This window comes from Argentina silus, assembly GCF_951799395.1.
Source record: "Argentina silus genome assembly, chromosome: 13".
In the NCBI taxonomy this organism is placed as follows: Eukaryota; Metazoa; Chordata; class Actinopteri; order Argentiniformes; family Argentinidae; genus Argentina; species Argentina silus.
In genome coordinates this window covers 14143693-14160763 of record NC_139667.1, presented here as the reverse complement: position 1 = coordinate 14160763, position 17071 = coordinate 14143693, and the positions used below count along the sequence as shown (strand labels likewise).

The following is a 17071-nucleotide window of genomic DNA, read 5'->3' as shown; positions in this document are numbered from 1 at the left end:
TATTAATCATGCATGTTTGATAACATTCCTTATTCCGTTCCATGCATTATAATGAGCCCATCCTCTGATTTCTGCCTCCACTAGCCTCTCCTGCTGTGAACCTATCGACTCTCTGTCTCTATAATATTAATCATAGTGTGTCGTGTCCTCAGGAGTTGCAGGCGGAGGTGAACGGTCACCGTAAACACCTGACCAGTGTCCTAGAAAAGGGGCGGGCCCTGGGGAAGTCCCACCTATACGACGGAGAGGAGGTGCCGCAGAGGTGTGGTCACCTAAGCGCGGAGTGGGAGGACCTGGAGGGGGCATGTGAGAAGAGGGCCACCCACCTGAACAAGGCTGTCACTCGGGAACAGGTAGTGTGAAAGTGATGATATGGATGAAATAGGGCAGTGGTTCTAACCTGGCTCTGATCTGGATCTAAACTGGTTCTGATCTGTTTCTAAACTGGTTCTGATCTGTTTCTAAACTGGTTCTGATGAATCCCAACACATTGCAGTAGCAGGTACTGGGAAAACATCCTTATAAAAAGCAGAGGGTGGTTCCACTTTGTACTAGAGGCTTGTTTTAGTCATCAGAATGACAACTCTGAAGACAAAAGCAATAACGACCTGACTTGCTTACCATGCCTCATTGCTGTACTTCATATCTGATATCTAATATCTTCATATATCTGATCACTTCTTTCCTTCCAGATCTTGCTGGACTGTGCAGAGCTGGAGACGCGTCTGTCTGAGATCCTAGCTCTGGTCAGCACTGATGAGTATGGCAAGAACGAGCTGGCTACCCAGAGGCTCATCAAACAGCATCAGGTAGAGGATCCCTGTGTGTGTGTGTGTGTGTGTGTGTGTGTGTGTGTGTGTGTGTGTGTGTGTGTGTGTGTGTGTGTGTGTGTGTGTGTGTGTGTGTGTGTGTGTGTGTGTGTGTGTGTGTGTGTGTGTGTGTGTGTGTGTGTGTGTGTGTGTGTGTGTGTGTGTGTGTGTGTGTGTGTGTGTGTGTGTGTGTGTGTGTGTTTCCACAGGGTGTAGAAGGTCAAATGAGGTGTTGAAGGCCCAGGTGGAGGAGCTAGGGGACAGTGTGGAGCAGGCTGTCCATGACGTGTGTGTGTGTATCTCCACCCAGGCTGTAGAGGGTCAAATGGAGGTGTTGGAGGCCCAGGTGGAGGAGCTAGGGGACAGTGTAGAGCAGGCGGTCCATGACTGGGGCTTGGAGGAGATCAACAGGCCGTACAGCCGCATCAGCAGCCAGCTGAATCAGCTACAACACCAGGGAGCCCTCAGGTAGGACACACACTCTACTGCAGGGGAGGCGGGTGGAGGTAGAAATCGGAATGGTAGCAAACACGTGTGACTTGCAATATGAGAGATCTGAAAGTTGCCTTATACATGTCTATGGGTTTAATGTATTTGGTTGTGTTTCATTCCAGAACATTCTCTCTCCCTTCCGCCCTCATTCAATACCCTCAGTACCCTGTCTTGATCTGAGGCGACTGCATCAGTGTGCGCAACAGCTCCATCTAGTGTCCTTTATAGTACTTACACCAACCCAGTCCAGTCAGGCCCATGAAGTGGAGTGAGCGATGGCAGAGAGGAGGGAGAAACCGTCTGGAATTTAACTTAGATTTTACACAGTGGTTGGAACCAGAAGCCACTACAATATATGTTGGATAAAGGTTGTGTTGTAGAAATCTATGAGTTGTATCTTGTTTGTAACCATGGGTTGGTTTTATTTGCCCCCCCTCCCTCAGGGGCCAGAGGCTGAGGGAGGTGCTGCATCTCCATGAGTTCAGACGAGAGTCGTCAGAGCTGGATGACTGGATCACACAGCAGAGGCTGACCGCCTGCTCTGAGGATTATGGAAACGACTACGAACATGTGCTGGTGAGAAATACCACTAACCACTATCCATATTCAATTCACTGGTTTCCAAAGGGTTTCAGTTGGCATGATATGACTTTTTAAACTTCAATTTCAATTGAGCAGGGGGGTCATTTCAGTTGACAGGATGCAAACAGTAGTATATACAGTGTAATATGCCTATACAATGTTCATACAATGTTCACATTTGGACATTTGGAAGTGAGTAGTAACTGTTTTGTCTTGATTGACAGCTGCTGGGTGGAAAGTTTGAGGCTTTCCTGAAGCAGCTGGATGTGGGGCGGGACAGGATGTTGAGCTGCAGAGAGCTCGCTGATAGGCTGGTCCAACACAAGCATCCGCAGACCTCCACCATCAGAGACACCCAACTACAACTCAAGTATGTCCTGTAGTGTACACTCTTCTGAAGTGCACTTTAACAATACTAGTACACCAGGGGAGGCTAGTGGAGGTAGAGATTGGAGGACAGGCTCATTGTAATGCATGGAATGGAACGAGGAATGGTATTAAACGTGTGTTTGATACCATTCCTTATTCCATTCCATTCCATTCATTACAATGAGCCCATCCTCTGATTCCTACCCCCTCTGCCTCCTCTGCCATCATGATGTATTTTTCTCAAAACTAAGGTTGATTACTTGTTATTCCTTTCTGTTTGGCAGAGCATCATGGGAGGAGCTGAAGGATCTGGCCAGAGATCGTAAAGAGCGGTTGTTGAAAGCAGAGAAGTGTCACAAGCTCTACCGAGACCTCACCGATGCCTTGACACATATTAAGGTATTTAGTTTAAAGGTCCAGTATGTAGATTTTAGCTTTAAAAGAGTGGTAAATGGCCATGATAAATTTGTAGCCATCAAGGAATGAGATCACATGATGAAGAACATTCAGTGAAAACCTCACCGATGCCTTGGTACATATTGAGGTATTTAGTTTAGCACAAACAAAAGGAGATATACAGTAACAGTGCATTACTCTAAGTGCTGACTAAATCTCAAGGGTACATGTTCCCATTTCCTTACTAGTTTGTTTACACTCTTCCAGTCTAGCACACATGTTAGAGCTACACACTTGAACAGCAAGAACAACAAGAACAAGAACAAGAGCAATAACAACAACAACCAGCCTTGATTGAAGCAGTTCTAGGAATGTGTTTTGAGATGAATTGTAAAGTGCTTGGCGAGCAGCAAATACAAGCTCAGGTCCCAGAGCGCATCAACCAGTCATGCAACCTGAAGTGGTTTCTACAGCTTGACAACTCGCTCCCAGCGACGACTCACTTCCAGTGCCTGTGGCTCCCAGCTCAGAGATCTTCAGGGTTCAGACAGGGTTCATCTCTATACACTCACTGGTTGTAACCTAAAACTAGTGTGACACTTAAACCAGGAATTATCATCCAGTCAGTTTTGTTTGAGACTCACACCCACAACCAGTCAGCTGTGTGAAACGCAATGTGAAACCACCATGGGAATTAAGTAAAATTATACCTTAGGTGAAATTATATTTTTTACATTATGAGTCACTAATGTGAAGGGAATGTTTGTCGTTTTGTTACACTTATTGTGCAATGATTCATATTCTCCATCCCGCCCCCCCCCTCCCTCCTTCCCTTCCTCTCTCTCTCCTTCTCCTCTCCCTCCCTCTCTCCTCCCCTCCCTCCCTCCTTCCCTTCCCTTCTCCCTCCTTTCCCCCTCCCCCCTCCCTCTCTCCATCCTTCCCTCCCTCCCTCTCTCCTCCCCTCCCTCCCTCCTTCCCTTCCCTTCTCCCTCCTTCCCCCCTCCCCCCTCCCCCCTCCCTCTCTCCATCCTTCCCTCCCGCCCTTCCTCTCCTACCCCCCCCCCCCCCCCCCCCCCCGCCTCCCTCTCTCCCACCCCCAGGAGCGCTTCAAGAGCATCCCAGATGACATAGCCAGGGACCTGAGAGGTGTGATGTCACAGCTCCGTAAACACGAGGGTCTGGTCAACGAGCTGGCAGGGACTGAACAGCAGGTACTGAGGGGAACTACAATACCCACCATTCACACCGAGCAAGGCTTCTGTAAGCCTGTTTGGGCTGTGTTCAAGCAGCAGGTAGTGAAGAGAACAACCACCAGACACATCATTCATCTAGACTAGAGCAAGACTCTACAGCAGTGGAGGCTGGTGGAGGTAGAAATTGGAGGATGGGCTCTTTGTATTGCATGGAATGAAATGAGTGTTTAATACCATTCCTCATTCCATCCCATGCATTACAATGAACCCGTCCTCCAATTTCTACCTCCACCAGCCCCCCCTGGATTGTACCCAGTGCTGGGTATCTTTGACTGGACCCAGTATTGAGTGTACCTGCTGTTTGTCTCTCAGCTGCAGGAACTGCTGGACGCTGCAGACTCCAACCTGGAGGTGTGTAACCCAGACATGAAGCTCCGCCTCCAGGACCAACAACAGGAAGTGGTGGAGAACTGGGAGAAGCTGCGTGTCCACACCGACCAGAGAGAGACAGAGCTTCAACTAGCCTGCCAGCGATACCTCTTCCTCAACACGGTACATTCCTGAAGAGGCTAAGTGAACAGGAGAGTCACTGTTTCAATGTGCATCGAGGAGATTTTCAGGCTTTGATACACAACGATGGATTTGTGTATTCATATATAAGTACTTTATTTGTCCATTGATATGATAACAATGGAAATGTGTGCTATGCTCTAGGTTCTAGGTGCAGGACTATGCTCTGTGGTGTGTAACATCTATCTATGTTGATGTTCTAGGTGCAGGACTATGCTCTGTGGTGCGGCCAGGTGCTGAGTGGGATGGCTGCGGAGGAGACCATCAGAGACGTGGTGACCTGTGACCTCCAGCTGGCCCAGCATCAGCAGCTGTGGGCCGAGATCGTAGCGCGGGAGGAGACCTACGACCAGGCGGTGGCCATGGGCCAGGAACTACAGGAACAGGACAGGAACAATACCAGAGAGGTGGGTGGCTGGAGGATGTGGGTTGGGAGCTTAAAGTTGCAATCTGTAACTTTCATTTATAGACAAAGGTGCTGGGGCAGTTACAAATTGCGCCTTTAACTACAGGGGGAGTGGTTTGTGTTATTGAACTAGGCTGGTGATTGATAATGTGTGTGTGTGTGTGTGTGTGCATGTGTGTGCGTGTGCGTGTGTGTGTGCTTGTGCGTGTGTGTGTGTGTGTGTGTGTGTGTCACTCCCAGGTGTGTGACAAACTGAGCAGTCTGCAGGAGGAGAGGGCCAAGCTGCACGGCCACTGGGACAGGAAGAAGAGGTGGCTGGAGGGGACTCACCTGGAGCAGGTCTTCTACAGGGACACTGAGAGCATGGAGAAGACCACCAACTCACAGGAGGTCAGAGGTCAACCTGCGACACCTGAGACAGCACCATATCATCTTCTATATGTAGATGATGAGAGATACAGTGGATTAACAAACCGCTTTTGCAGGAGACATCGTGTGTCTTGTCAGTAGGAGAGGATTCTGCCGTTTTCTGCAGGATTTTGTGACTGTGGTTGTCCTGTATGTTTGAGCCATTATTGCAACACCTTCTCGTTCATCCTGTCAGATCCTGCTGAAGAACAGTGACTTGGGGACATCTGTGGATGAGACGGAGGGTCTGATCAAACGTCACGAGGCCTTCGAGAAGCTGCTCAGCACCCAGGAGGACAAGGTCTGGTTCCCCTACTGTCTGTAGTTGTTCTCTCTGAGGTCTAATTAAATCATATTCTTTCTGAAAGCTCCTAATGCATACAGTATATTCTCCGGTTTATTGCACTCTGTCATGACAGTCCCAATTTGTAGTGGACTGTATATCAATCTATGATTATTACATTTACATTGTAATAATTCCTTATTACTGTTAGACCAAACAGTACAGTACCACCCTCCTGTCTCTGTAGGTCTTGTCTCTGAAGGAGCTAGCTGAGAGGCTGAAGGAGGAGGACTTTAGCCGCGAGAAGGCGGGTCGTATCCACAGCAAGCTGAAGGCCCTCCTGAAGAGACGCAGTAGGATCAAAGAGCTGTCAATCAAACGCAGAGAGGAGCTGGCCCTCTCCAGACTGCTGTGTATCTTCAACTGCAACGTTGCGGAGGTATGGAACAGGGGAGGCTGGTGGAGGTAGAAATTGGAGGTCGGGCTTATTGTAATGCATGGAATGGAATGAGGAATGGTATCAAACAGGTGTTTGATACCATTCCTCATTGTGTTTAATACCATTCCTCATTCCATTTCATGCATTACAATGAGCCCGAGCTCCGATTTCTACCTCCACCGGCCTCGACTGGTGGCTACTACATTTACCTTCCCCTGTCAGTTGAATATGTGTTATGCTTCCTTTGTCTGACTAACTGGCTGCAACCAAATTGCTATTCTAGTCCATTGGTTATTCCCGCTGGCACTTATGGAATGTTAACTATGGGCTAATATGATAGTTCGATCCCAAACACTGACTATTTTAAAACATTTATTTTATACAGAGTGAAAATTGATAAATCTGTCTAAGTGCTTTATGCTAAATGAACTGATCTCTGTGACCTAGGCTGAGGAGTGGGTGTCAGAGCGCATGCAGAAGATGCAGGAGGATGCTAAGATGGACCTGAGCAACCTGCAGACCAAGATGAAGCTGCTGCTGAAACACCAGGTGTTCGAGGCTGAGATCCTGGCCCACAGCAAGATCATCGACTGTGTGCAGCTGGTATGAACTACACACTGGTTAGGCTGGGTAGAGGGCAGGGGAGGCTGGGGGAGGTGGAAACCGGAGGACAGGGTCATTGTAATCCATGCGATGGTATGAGGAATGGTATCAAACACGTGAGTTCCTCATTCCATTCCATGTATTACAATGAGCCCGTCTCTCGATTTCTAGCTTCACCAGCTTCCCCTGATAACTACATACTGGGAGGTAGTTCAGTTTCAATTGAACTGAAAGGTATACATATTATGAAGATAATATTTAAATTATGAATGATGAAGAAAATACACTAATCATCATTAATAACTGCTTATTGGACATTGTACTTCTTGTTTGTTTGACATCTGCCACCTGTGCTGTGATAGGCTGGGGAGGAGCTAGTGTCACTGCATCACCCCAAGTCCCAGGGTGTACGACGCAGTGCGGCGGCGTTGATGAAATGCTGGGAGGAGCTAAAGCTGGCGGTGGCAGCCAGGGGGCGGGTCCTAGAGGACAACAGAGACTTCCTGGAGTTCCTGCAGAAGGTGGACCAGGTGGAGGTGTGGATTAGACAGAAGGTAAGGGTTTAGCTCAATGGGCTAACACAGTTAGGACCCCAATTTTCATATACAACATTTTTTTAAATTGTGGCAAAGTCAGCTATCTTTACCGTAATATTTCTAATAGTCGAAATGAGGAATCATCCAATGGGAGTTTTGGATACTGCGTTTCCATGAGTATTCTGAGTTGCTCTGCTCAGCACTATTTGCTGAATCAAATTGGGGCCCTCAGGCTTGTGCCACACTTGAGCTGCGTTCGAACCCAGACAATAGCTTCTAGAGCTCAGCTCAAGGTATGCTGTAGGCTCATCTGAAGGATTTTTTCACTTGTGTCCCTCAGGAGGTGATGGTCAACGTGGGGGATGTGGGCGTTGACTATGAACACGGCCTCCAGCTGCTGAAGAAACTCAACGAGTTCAGGGGCTCAGGCTCTGGGGTGAGTATGGCAAGGGAGGCTGGTGAAGGTAGAAATCGGAGGATGGGGTCATTGTAATTCATTCCATTGCATGTATTACAATGAACCTGTCCTCTGATTTCTACCTCCATCTGCCTCCCCTGCTAGAAATCACTTCTAGTGGAAACTCCATTGAACAGTGTGTGGGAAAGACTTTAGTCTTCACTTTAGTCTTCTCTTCATATTGAACTCATTAGAGAGTTGTTGTGTGGTTCCAGGAGGTGACGGTGGACGATGCTCACATCAAGGCCATTAACAACCTGGCAGCTCGCCTGGAGAGGCAGGACAGTGATGAACTGGCTACGGTCAAACAAAGGAGACAACAGCTCAATGACAAGTACCCACAAACTTTTACTGAAACTTTTTCATATTTCTATAATTTTCTTTCTATAGCACATAATGATTGTATGTTGCTGCATATCATGTTGCCAATATTGACATGAAAAAGTCTGAAATATGTAAACCACTGTATTTCCATTTAAACTCATGTATTGACCCTTTTGCCATGATCTTTGTGTCACTCTGTATTCCAGATGGAGTAAGTTCCATGGCAACTTGAGCAGTTACAAGAAGAAGCTGGAGGGGGCACTAGTGATCCACTCTCTCATCAGGGAGTTGGATGAGGTCCGGGAGAGAGCCAATGAGAAGGTCGGGACGGCTTCCTCTCAACCTATCAGATACATATAATGATATATAATGATAATGATATACTATAATAGATGTCTTTACTGAGTTGTGGAGTAAAAGCACTCAAAAGGTTTTGGAGTTGCCAGGCACCTAAGAGACACATTTTTGAGTAACAGAGTATGTCTTGATGCAGATGCACAGATTATTCTGGACTGTGGCTGAGGTGTAGAGAATGTTGGGAATTTACTGTATATATGTATCTATAACTTCATATACAGTATGTATAATCCAGTGAAGACTGGTGGAGGTAGAAATCAGAGGACGAGCTCATTGTAATGCATGGAATGGAATGAGGAATGATATCAAACACACCATTCCTCATTCTGTACCATGCATTACAATGAGCCCATCCTCCAATTTCTACCTCCATCAGCCTCCCCTGGTATAGTCTTGTATTCATACTCTTGGGGTGTTGTAGATGCACCTGCTGCAGGGTCAGGACTGTGGCTGGGACGTGGAGAGTGTAGAGAACCTGATACGACGCCACGGGGAGACGGAGCGAGAGGCCGGCGTTATACAAGAGAGAAGCAATGTGAGTCCAGGGTTCAAACCTGGGACGTCTGTGTGCCACACGACTGTGTTAGCACGCTGAGCTGAAGCCTCTGCATTAGCTCGGGGAGCAAATGCAAGTCTTCAGGTCTCAGGCAAGCTCATCATGTTAGGGTGGTTCACAAAACACTTCAGCTAGAATGATCTAGAAAAGGATGTTCCTGAAGAAACTTTGTGGGCTTGCAAAGTCTTATTTTGGTAGTTGAAGTTAAAAGATGGTTTGAACTATAGATAGTCTGATGGAAGGAAAGATGGATAGATAGATAGATAGAGAGAGAGAGAGAGAGAGAGAGAGAGAGAGAGTGTAAATGTTAGGGTTAGGCTTAATGTTTAAAAAGTCTAAATAGTATCAAACATCTGTATCGAAGTTCTTTTAAGTAGGGTCAGTCAGTAAACAGTTTTTACATCAGCGAATGTGTGAGAGACATAGTTACATCACCCTTGTCTTGTGTTTGTTAACCAGGAGCTGGACAAGGATGCCTCAGATCATCTGAAGGCCAAGACTGTCATGGCTGACACACTCAGCAAGAAGCAGAAGGAGGTCAAGACTGCCCTGGGGAAGCTGGAGAAGGAGGTCAAACTCAGGTGTGTTGACATTTGTCGAAGAAACACGCCCACACACACACACACACACACACACACACACACACACACACACACACACACACACACACACACACACACACACACACACACACACACACCTGTTATGGGAGATTAAGTTGCCCCTAGATGCTGATCTTTGTCCCGGTTAAGTGATGTTGTGATGTTACAGGAAAGAGAAGCTGCAGGAGTCTCACCAGCTGCAGCTGTTCAAGGCTAACCAGCGCCTCCTGCTGGACTGGAGCCTGAAGCAGAGCTCAGAGATGGGGGAGAAGGGCCTGCCCAAGAGCAAGACAGAGGCCGAGAGACTCATAGTGGAACATCGGGACTGGAAGGTGAAGGAGCTCAAACATGATTAGGATATATAACATTCAGGGGAGGCTGGTGGAGGTAGACACGTTTTTGTTACCATTCCTCATTCCATTCCATGCATTACAATGAGCCCATCCTCTGATTTCTACCTCCCCCAGCCTCCCCTGGATTACTCCTGGACTAGAGAGTGCTTTCAATGGTGATTCATCATAGAGGCGCTCTTAAATCCAGGAGTAGGGTTAATCTTCTTATATGTAAGCTTCAGACAGAGACAGAGTGTGACAGGGGTTTTGATGTGTTTGGTTGCAGACAGAGATCGATGCCCGTGCCGAGCGTATCGACTCTGTGAGAGACTTTGGCCTGAGTCTGGTGAAGTCTGGCCACGGAGCGTCCTCAGAGGTCAAGAAGTCCCTAGCCAAGTTGGAGGAGGCTAAGACTGGCCTGAACAACGCCTGGACACAGAGGAAGAAGACCCTAGACCAGGCTCTGGGGCTGCAGGTATCTATTATTATCATGGAAGGAAGGAGGGAAGAGAGGGAAGGAAGGAAGGAAGGGAGGAAGGAGTGTTATATTTTACTCAAATCTGCTCATTGGCAGTTACATCACATTCATCTAACCCTCCCCCCCCCCCACCCTCTCTCTCTCTCTCTCTCTAGTTGTTCCTGGGTTACATGGAGCAGAGTGATCGCTGGCTGAGCAACAAGGAAGCCTTCCTGGCCAATGAGGACCTTGGGGTAGGAGTCTGACATCTAAATGACAGATAGGCATCACAAAGGAGACTTATCTGTCAAAGCAAGATATCACTGTTCATTTGGCTGCAAAGTTCACTGTCTGACATGGAGACCAGGGGAGGCTGGTGGAGGCAGAAATTGGAGGACGGGCTCACGATTTCTACCTCCACTAGCCTCCACTGATGGAGATCCAGTTTGAGAACATGCTGGACACTCAAGACTGTTTTAGTCTGCTGAGCTAAAGCCGAGGCCAGGTTACTCATCACCACCTCCTTTACACTTCCAGAGCTCCCTTCCTGATGTGGAGACCCTGCAGAGGAAGCATGCCCAGTTTGAGAGCACGCTGGAGGCTCAGATGGAGCAGGTGGAGGGGGTGGAGAGGCTGGCCCAGCAGCTCATCAAACAGAAACACTACGACTCTGACAACATCAGGAGCAAGAGCAAGGCTGTACTGCACAGGTAAGGGACAATGATGAACCTCATAAGCCTAATATTTCAATGTTTAGTGTGTTGAAATGCTGTATGATATGAGATTGTATACACATTTCTACGGTCTGTAATATGCTGCATGTTTCTTTAAAGGAGCTACACATGAAATGTTCACTGTATTACAGCATATTATGGCTTTGAAAAATCTGCAGGGATTGTGGAGCGATAGTGCTTAAGAGTAATAGCTTCCCACCAAAGTTTCATGATGGATGCTAGCTAGTACCAATGGCTATGTAATGTAAACAAAGCTCTGGAATTGCAATTTCCACTCTGGGCCATAGAGGAGCCAGATTTCATGTGTGGCTCCTTTAACACCGCTAAAGAAATGTGGTCTTTCCAGAAAAGGGAAATTGTTGGAGATGAGCAAAGTTCGCAGGAAGGCTCTGGAGGAATCACTCCAGCTCCATAAGTTCCTGAGTAGCAGCTACGAGGTACAGTGTTAGTGGTTAGGCTTGACTCAGCTTACTGTAGATCTCTTGGACCAGGTCTCTCTTGTCTCTCAAAGAGATGTTATCTCAAAGATATAACCATGTTTCTGTCAGTGGAGGCTGGTGGAGGTAGAAATCGGAGGACGGGCTGATTGTATTGCATGGAATGGAATACCATTCCTCATTCCATTCCATGCATTACAATGAGCCTGTCCTCCGATTTCTACCTCCACCAGCCTCCCATTGTTTTTGTTTTCGTATAATAACTGTAACTGTAACCCATACAGGTGTGCTCCTGGCTGAACGAGAGGAACGCTGTGGCTCTAGATGAAAACTGGAGGGACCCCGTCAACCTGCAGGCCAAACTAGTCAAACACCAGAGCTTCGAGGCTGAGATCCTGGCCAACCGCAACAGAGTGGACGCTCTCACCAAGGTAGGCTACAGTGTGTGTGTGTGTGTGTGTGTGTGTGTGTGTGTGTGTGTGTGTGTGTGTGTGTGTGTGTGTGTGTGTGTGTGGCACTTAAGCTGCTCTCACCATAGCACTGTATGTGCCAGAGATAGAGGAAGAATCTAATTACTATAATAGAGAAATTCTATTTTTATGCAGTAGACATCATCACTTTCCCATGACATGAGCGGTCCAGTCATGTGTTACATGTTGTTCTATAGGAGGGGGAGAAGTTGATTGCCGCCGGCCACTCAGCTCCAGGGAAGATCAAACCTTGGCTGAAGGACCTGAGAGACACCTGGGAACAGCTCCTGCACAACTGCAAGGAGAAAAAATCACGTCTGCAGCAAGCCTACCAGGTAAAACACACACACACACACACACACACACACACACACACACACACACACACACACACACACACACACACACACACACACACACCACACACACACACACACACACACACACACACACACACACACACACACACACACTTACATAACTTTCTTCCCCCAGGCGTTACAGTTCCAGCGGTCCCTGGACGACATGGAGCAGTGGGTGGGGTCTGTGGAGGTGGAGCTGACCAGTCAGGACTGTGGGTCAGACCTGGTGTCGGTCAGCCGACTGCTGAAGGCCCTGCAGGGTCAGGAGGAGGTGGTGGACGGACACCTGGAGAGGATCCAGGGGCTGGTGGACACGGCCAAGACCTTCTGCTCCCAGGGCAACTTCCTGGCTGAGGAGATACAGCACAGGGTCGGTGAGACTGTGAAGAGGTAGGCCTGTGTTATTATTCTTGTTGCTTTATTATTATTATTACTTCTTTTTTTTTAAAGCTTTATTTAGGCATGGTGTCCTATCGAGATGGAGGTCTCTTTTGCGAAGGAGCCGCGCTTACAGACATGAAACAGATCATAAATGTATTTTGAAAATGACTGACATAATACAGTTCATTAATTACATATCAATTACTCCATACATTTACACAATATAATCACTTAAAACATGTACATTCCTTGGATGCCAGATCCTTTATCAAGGTTTTAAACTGACTAAGTGACACTAGATAATTTAATTGTAGTTTTGTCACACACATAGAGATGATTCTAACCTGTGTACTGTTCTCATGTTCAAGTGCATTTTTATTGTCCCACAGGGAATTAGTTTTGAAGGCAGAATGACACACAACCCTACATACACTACAGCAGTGGTTCCCAAACTCTTTCAGTCAGGCCCCCCTTTGGTAATTGAAAATAATTCAGCCCCCCCCCAACACAACACCGTCCCCATCTTTCTTGGTAAAATGAATTGTATTTGTTGCATAGTTGTACAAACGGGCATTTTCTCTCTATAAATAACAATACAAAGATGCAATCTCTTTAAAACGTTTTTATAGTTAAAAGTAGTTAAATTGTGAGAAAATTAACATAACAAGTAACAACAAATAACACCATATTCCTGTCTTACACATTCCTATCCTTCTTGTTGAAATCATGGATTGAAAAAAGCCTACACAGAACTTATTGATCTTCCCTGCACCATATTACTGTTCTACACATTCAGTGGCTTAGGTGTGCTTGTTTTCCTTTGCAAATCTTTTCAAAGCGGGGTTGTTGTTTTGAGATTGCCACTCACAGTGCGTCCACTCGGTGCAACGCGCTTGATCAGAGTCCGCAGCCCTCCTCGTCTCCCTGACGTGGCCTGACCCCCGTCCATGCAAGTCCCCACACAGTCCCCCCATTTTAAACCCGCTTCTCTCACGTAGCTGTCAATGACTTTGAACAGTTGATCAGCTGTTGTCCACGTTGGAACATAGTTACAAAACATGTATCTCACGTAGGCTATTAAAAGGCAGTCCTTATTGCTGTCAGTGGCCTCATCCACTTGAAGAGCAAAGCGTTTATCCTTCATCTTATCGATAAGCTGCTCTTTCATATCCTCGGATATATCGGTGATGCGTCTCGCTATTGTGTTGTTGGACAGGGGGATAGATCTCAGCTTTTGGTTACTTGCCTCGTCTATCATGGTAGAGACCATATCTATAGCAGCAGGGAGTCGTCTATAGTCGCTATAGTGTGTGGCTTCTTGCATTGGGCAACTCTGTAGGCCACTTTATAGGAGGCGAGCTGGGCATTGCTGTGTACAGATGCAGTTTTAAGAACGTGACTCTGCTGACCTCGGTATTCATTGAGCTTTCTCTTGAAGAAGTCAAGGGGCTTGTCAGCATCATTGGGTGTGTTGCGTCAAGGTGACGCCTCAGTTTACAGGGCTTCATGCTGTCAGAGTTTTGAGACAGTACACACACTGGTCGCTCCTCCGCACCGACCTCAGTAGATGTGAACCCGAAGGAGAGATATGCCTCGTCATAATTTCTGATCTTCTTCTTCACTTTGTGGCTTTACCTGGAACATATGTATCATATAATAATATATTTTCCCTGTAACAGATATAACGGCCTGGCTGAGCCCCTGCAGAACCGACGGGAGACCCTGGAGTCGTGGCAGCTGTTGTTCCAGTTCTACAGGGACATGGATGATGAAGTGGTCTGGATGCAGGACAAGCTGCCTTCCGCCTCCTCCAAGGACTGGGGCACCTCCCTACACAGCACCCAGACCATGGTCAAAAAACACCAGGTCAGAGACTAGCGCACACCCAGGCCATTGTTCTCATTGACCTCTCTTACCAACATAATTGGTAATACTTTATTTGGATAAGCCTAACCCTAACCCTAGCAAAGTAGACGGCATCCCGTCCCCGTCCTCCGATTTCTACTTCCACCAGCCACCCCTTCGGTAGACAATCGATAGGACAGCATGTAGATAAAGCATGGCCCTATCTTTTTAAACTAATATTGGCTCCTCTCCTCTGTGTCTTCAGGTTGTGATGCAGGAGATAGTGAGCCGCACCCCATTGGTACAGGCGGTGCAGGAGGCGGGGCAGAACCTGGTGAGGGGGCGGCACTTTGCGTCCCATGAGATCAGTGAGAGGCTGGCGGAGCTGAAGAAGATCTTCGGGGAGCTGAGGAGGGAGTCGGAGAACAAGGGTCGACTGCTGCAGGAGGCTCTCAAGATCCAGACCTTCCTCTCAGAGGTAACTGTCTGACCGTTTAGTTGTGACCCTGTTAACATGTCTGTGTGACCGTCTGGTTTAGTTGTGACCACTACATTGGTAAATCCAAAAAACAGTGTTAGAGGCAGTGTTTGCAGTGCTATAATCCCAAAATTAATTAATTAAATTAATCTCTCCATTCATTCCATTGAGAGACTACTCTGTACTTTCTCTCTCTCTCTCTCTCTCTCTCCCCCCCCCCCCCTCTCTCTCTCTCTCTCTCTCTCTGCAGGTGTCAGAACTGGAGCTGTGGATGTCTGAGCAGAGACCCATGCTCGAGTCCAGAGACTTTGGGAAGAGTGAGGAGGTGACGGAGGTGCTGCTGAGGAAGCTGGACCCTGTGGGTCTGGAGCTGGAGAATCAGAGAGGGAAGGTAGAGGCACTACAGGAGACTGGAGCCAAGCTGGAGCACTGTGGACATCCCAACAGGTACACACACACACACACACACACACACACACACTTCAAACAAACACACCCCACCAGATACACACACCTCACCTACACAGCTTTACACTGTGGACATCCTGGTATCCTCACGTCATAAAATACCCCTTTTCAGATTTCGATGTATCATTTATCACAGCTGGAAATGAAGTTCTGTGATTTTAGTTGCTTCCAATTGCTTACTAAGTTAATCGACATTGATGATGATTATCCACAATGTATATAGTACATTTACAGTACATCAAAGAATTAGGCCACTTTTTTTTACTGATTTCATTCAAATTCAAGATGCTAATGGGCGCGTTATTCCATGAACATGTAAGACTTCTCTCTCCTTCTATCTCAGCCATCTAGTGAGTAAGAGTCTGCCAGAGGTGCTGGATGAGTACGAGAACTTGCTGCGTCTGTCTGCGTCGCGGCGAGCAGCTCTGGAGGACCAGCTGAACCTCTATGTGTTTGAGAGAGAGGCCAGGGACCTGCAGAGCTGGCTCACCTCACGCAAGACCGTGGCCGAGTCAAAAGACTACGGGCAAGACCTGGAGGATGTGGAGGTAGGGAGGATGGAGGGATGGGGATGTGAAGGTAGGAAGAAAAGAGGGATGTGGATAAGACCTGGAGGATGTAGAGGCAGGGAGGGAAGAGGGGTGGGGATGTGGAGGTAGGGAGGATGGAGGGATGTGGATAAGACCTGGAGGATGTAGAGGCAGGGAGGGAGGAGGGGTGGGGATGTGGAGGTAGGGAGGATGGAGGGATGTGGATAAGACCTGGAGGATGTAGAGGCAGGGAGGGAGGAGGGGTGGGGATGTGGAGGTAGGGAGGGAGGAGGGGTGGGGATGTGGAGGCAGGGAGGGAGGAGGGGTGGGGATGTGGAGGTAGGGAGGGAGGAGGGGTGGGGATGTGGAGGTAGGGAGGATGAGCCACATACTGATTAGACAGTATCAGGTGTTTGCTGCATCAGAAGTTTGCTAGTAGTTGTTAATGGAAAGTTAGTACCACCACTGCATTGATGTCTTGGCTATAGTGTTTTATTATATCATGTAATTAATTAATTATTCATTCATTCATTCATTCATAACTAGCTGTGAGATCATAATGTTGATCTACCTACACCTTTATTAATAAACTCTCTTTCCTCTAGGTCCTGCAAAAGAAGTTTGAGGACTTTGTGGTTGAGGTGAACACCCTGGGCCAGAGCAAACTGACCTCCATCCAACAGCTGGGCCAGGAGGCCCGGTCCACTGACAGTCAGCAGAGAGAGACGGTGCTGCTCACACTCTGGGAGGACCTGGCCCATTCTGTCAAATCACGAGCTGAGGTGAGAGTCAAAGATCAGTTTGTCTGTCAATAACATTCTGTAATGACATGACATAACAGAATACAGTTCCCTACATAAGTAATGGGACAGCGAAAGTTTCTTCTTTCGTCTCTACACAAGTTAGAATTTTGGGTACCCTAAAATAGGGGGACTATGCATAAAAAGTGTTGTAATTTCTGAATGGTGAAACCAATATGTATACAAATACCATCAAATAAAAGCTGACAATGTCTACTTTAACCTCATAGAAATTGTTTGATTTAAACAATTTAAACAACAAACTTTTGGATTGTGGAGCCAAAAGAAGAAAACATTGTAACACTGTATGTCTATAGGAACAGGAGTAGGCATCTAATGATGATTCGTTTTGGTGTTTGGATTATTGAATAGAATACAATAGAACTTTATCATCC

At 47.2% G+C, this 17071-nt stretch overlaps 1 protein-coding gene across 1 annotated transcript in view; it reads left to right on the top strand.

Moving 5' to 3' along the window:
- The window catches only part of sptbn5 (spectrin, beta, non-erythrocytic 5), a gene marked incomplete at its 5' end in the record, with an annotated part of 43525 nt that overhangs the window by 19287 nt on the left and 7167 nt on the right, over positions 1 to 17071 (top strand). The window contains 32 exons of the mRNA XM_083684096.1: positions 153 to 353; positions 693 to 809; positions 1120 to 1277; positions 1745 to 1877; positions 2108 to 2253; positions 2537 to 2651; positions 3749 to 3859; positions 4214 to 4393; positions 4615 to 4818; positions 5058 to 5207; positions 5422 to 5526; positions 5756 to 5947; positions 6395 to 6550; positions 6913 to 7104; positions 7427 to 7522; positions 7759 to 7877; positions 8074 to 8188; positions 8646 to 8759; positions 9240 to 9361; positions 9552 to 9714; positions 10001 to 10189; positions 10348 to 10425; positions 10709 to 10881; positions 11252 to 11342; positions 11627 to 11773; positions 12010 to 12147; positions 12308 to 12564; positions 14235 to 14421; positions 14666 to 14878; positions 15129 to 15325; positions 15690 to 15894; positions 16482 to 16658. Coding sequence (XP_083540222.1) covers positions 153 to 353; positions 693 to 809; positions 1120 to 1277; positions 1745 to 1877; positions 2108 to 2253; positions 2537 to 2651; positions 3749 to 3859; positions 4214 to 4393; positions 4615 to 4818; positions 5058 to 5207; positions 5422 to 5526; positions 5756 to 5947; positions 6395 to 6550; positions 6913 to 7104; positions 7427 to 7522; positions 7759 to 7877; positions 8074 to 8188; positions 8646 to 8759; positions 9240 to 9361; positions 9552 to 9714; positions 10001 to 10189; positions 10348 to 10425; positions 10709 to 10881; positions 11252 to 11342; positions 11627 to 11773; positions 12010 to 12147; positions 12308 to 12564; positions 14235 to 14421; positions 14666 to 14878; positions 15129 to 15325; positions 15690 to 15894; positions 16482 to 16658 — 4941 coding nt within the window. The remainder of the gene's footprint in view (positions 1 to 152; positions 354 to 692; positions 810 to 1119; positions 1278 to 1744; positions 1878 to 2107; positions 2254 to 2536; positions 2652 to 3748; positions 3860 to 4213; positions 4394 to 4614; positions 4819 to 5057; positions 5208 to 5421; positions 5527 to 5755; positions 5948 to 6394; positions 6551 to 6912; positions 7105 to 7426; positions 7523 to 7758; positions 7878 to 8073; positions 8189 to 8645; positions 8760 to 9239; positions 9362 to 9551; positions 9715 to 10000; positions 10190 to 10347; positions 10426 to 10708; positions 10882 to 11251; positions 11343 to 11626; positions 11774 to 12009; positions 12148 to 12307; positions 12565 to 14234; positions 14422 to 14665; positions 14879 to 15128; positions 15326 to 15689; positions 15895 to 16481; positions 16659 to 17071) is intronic.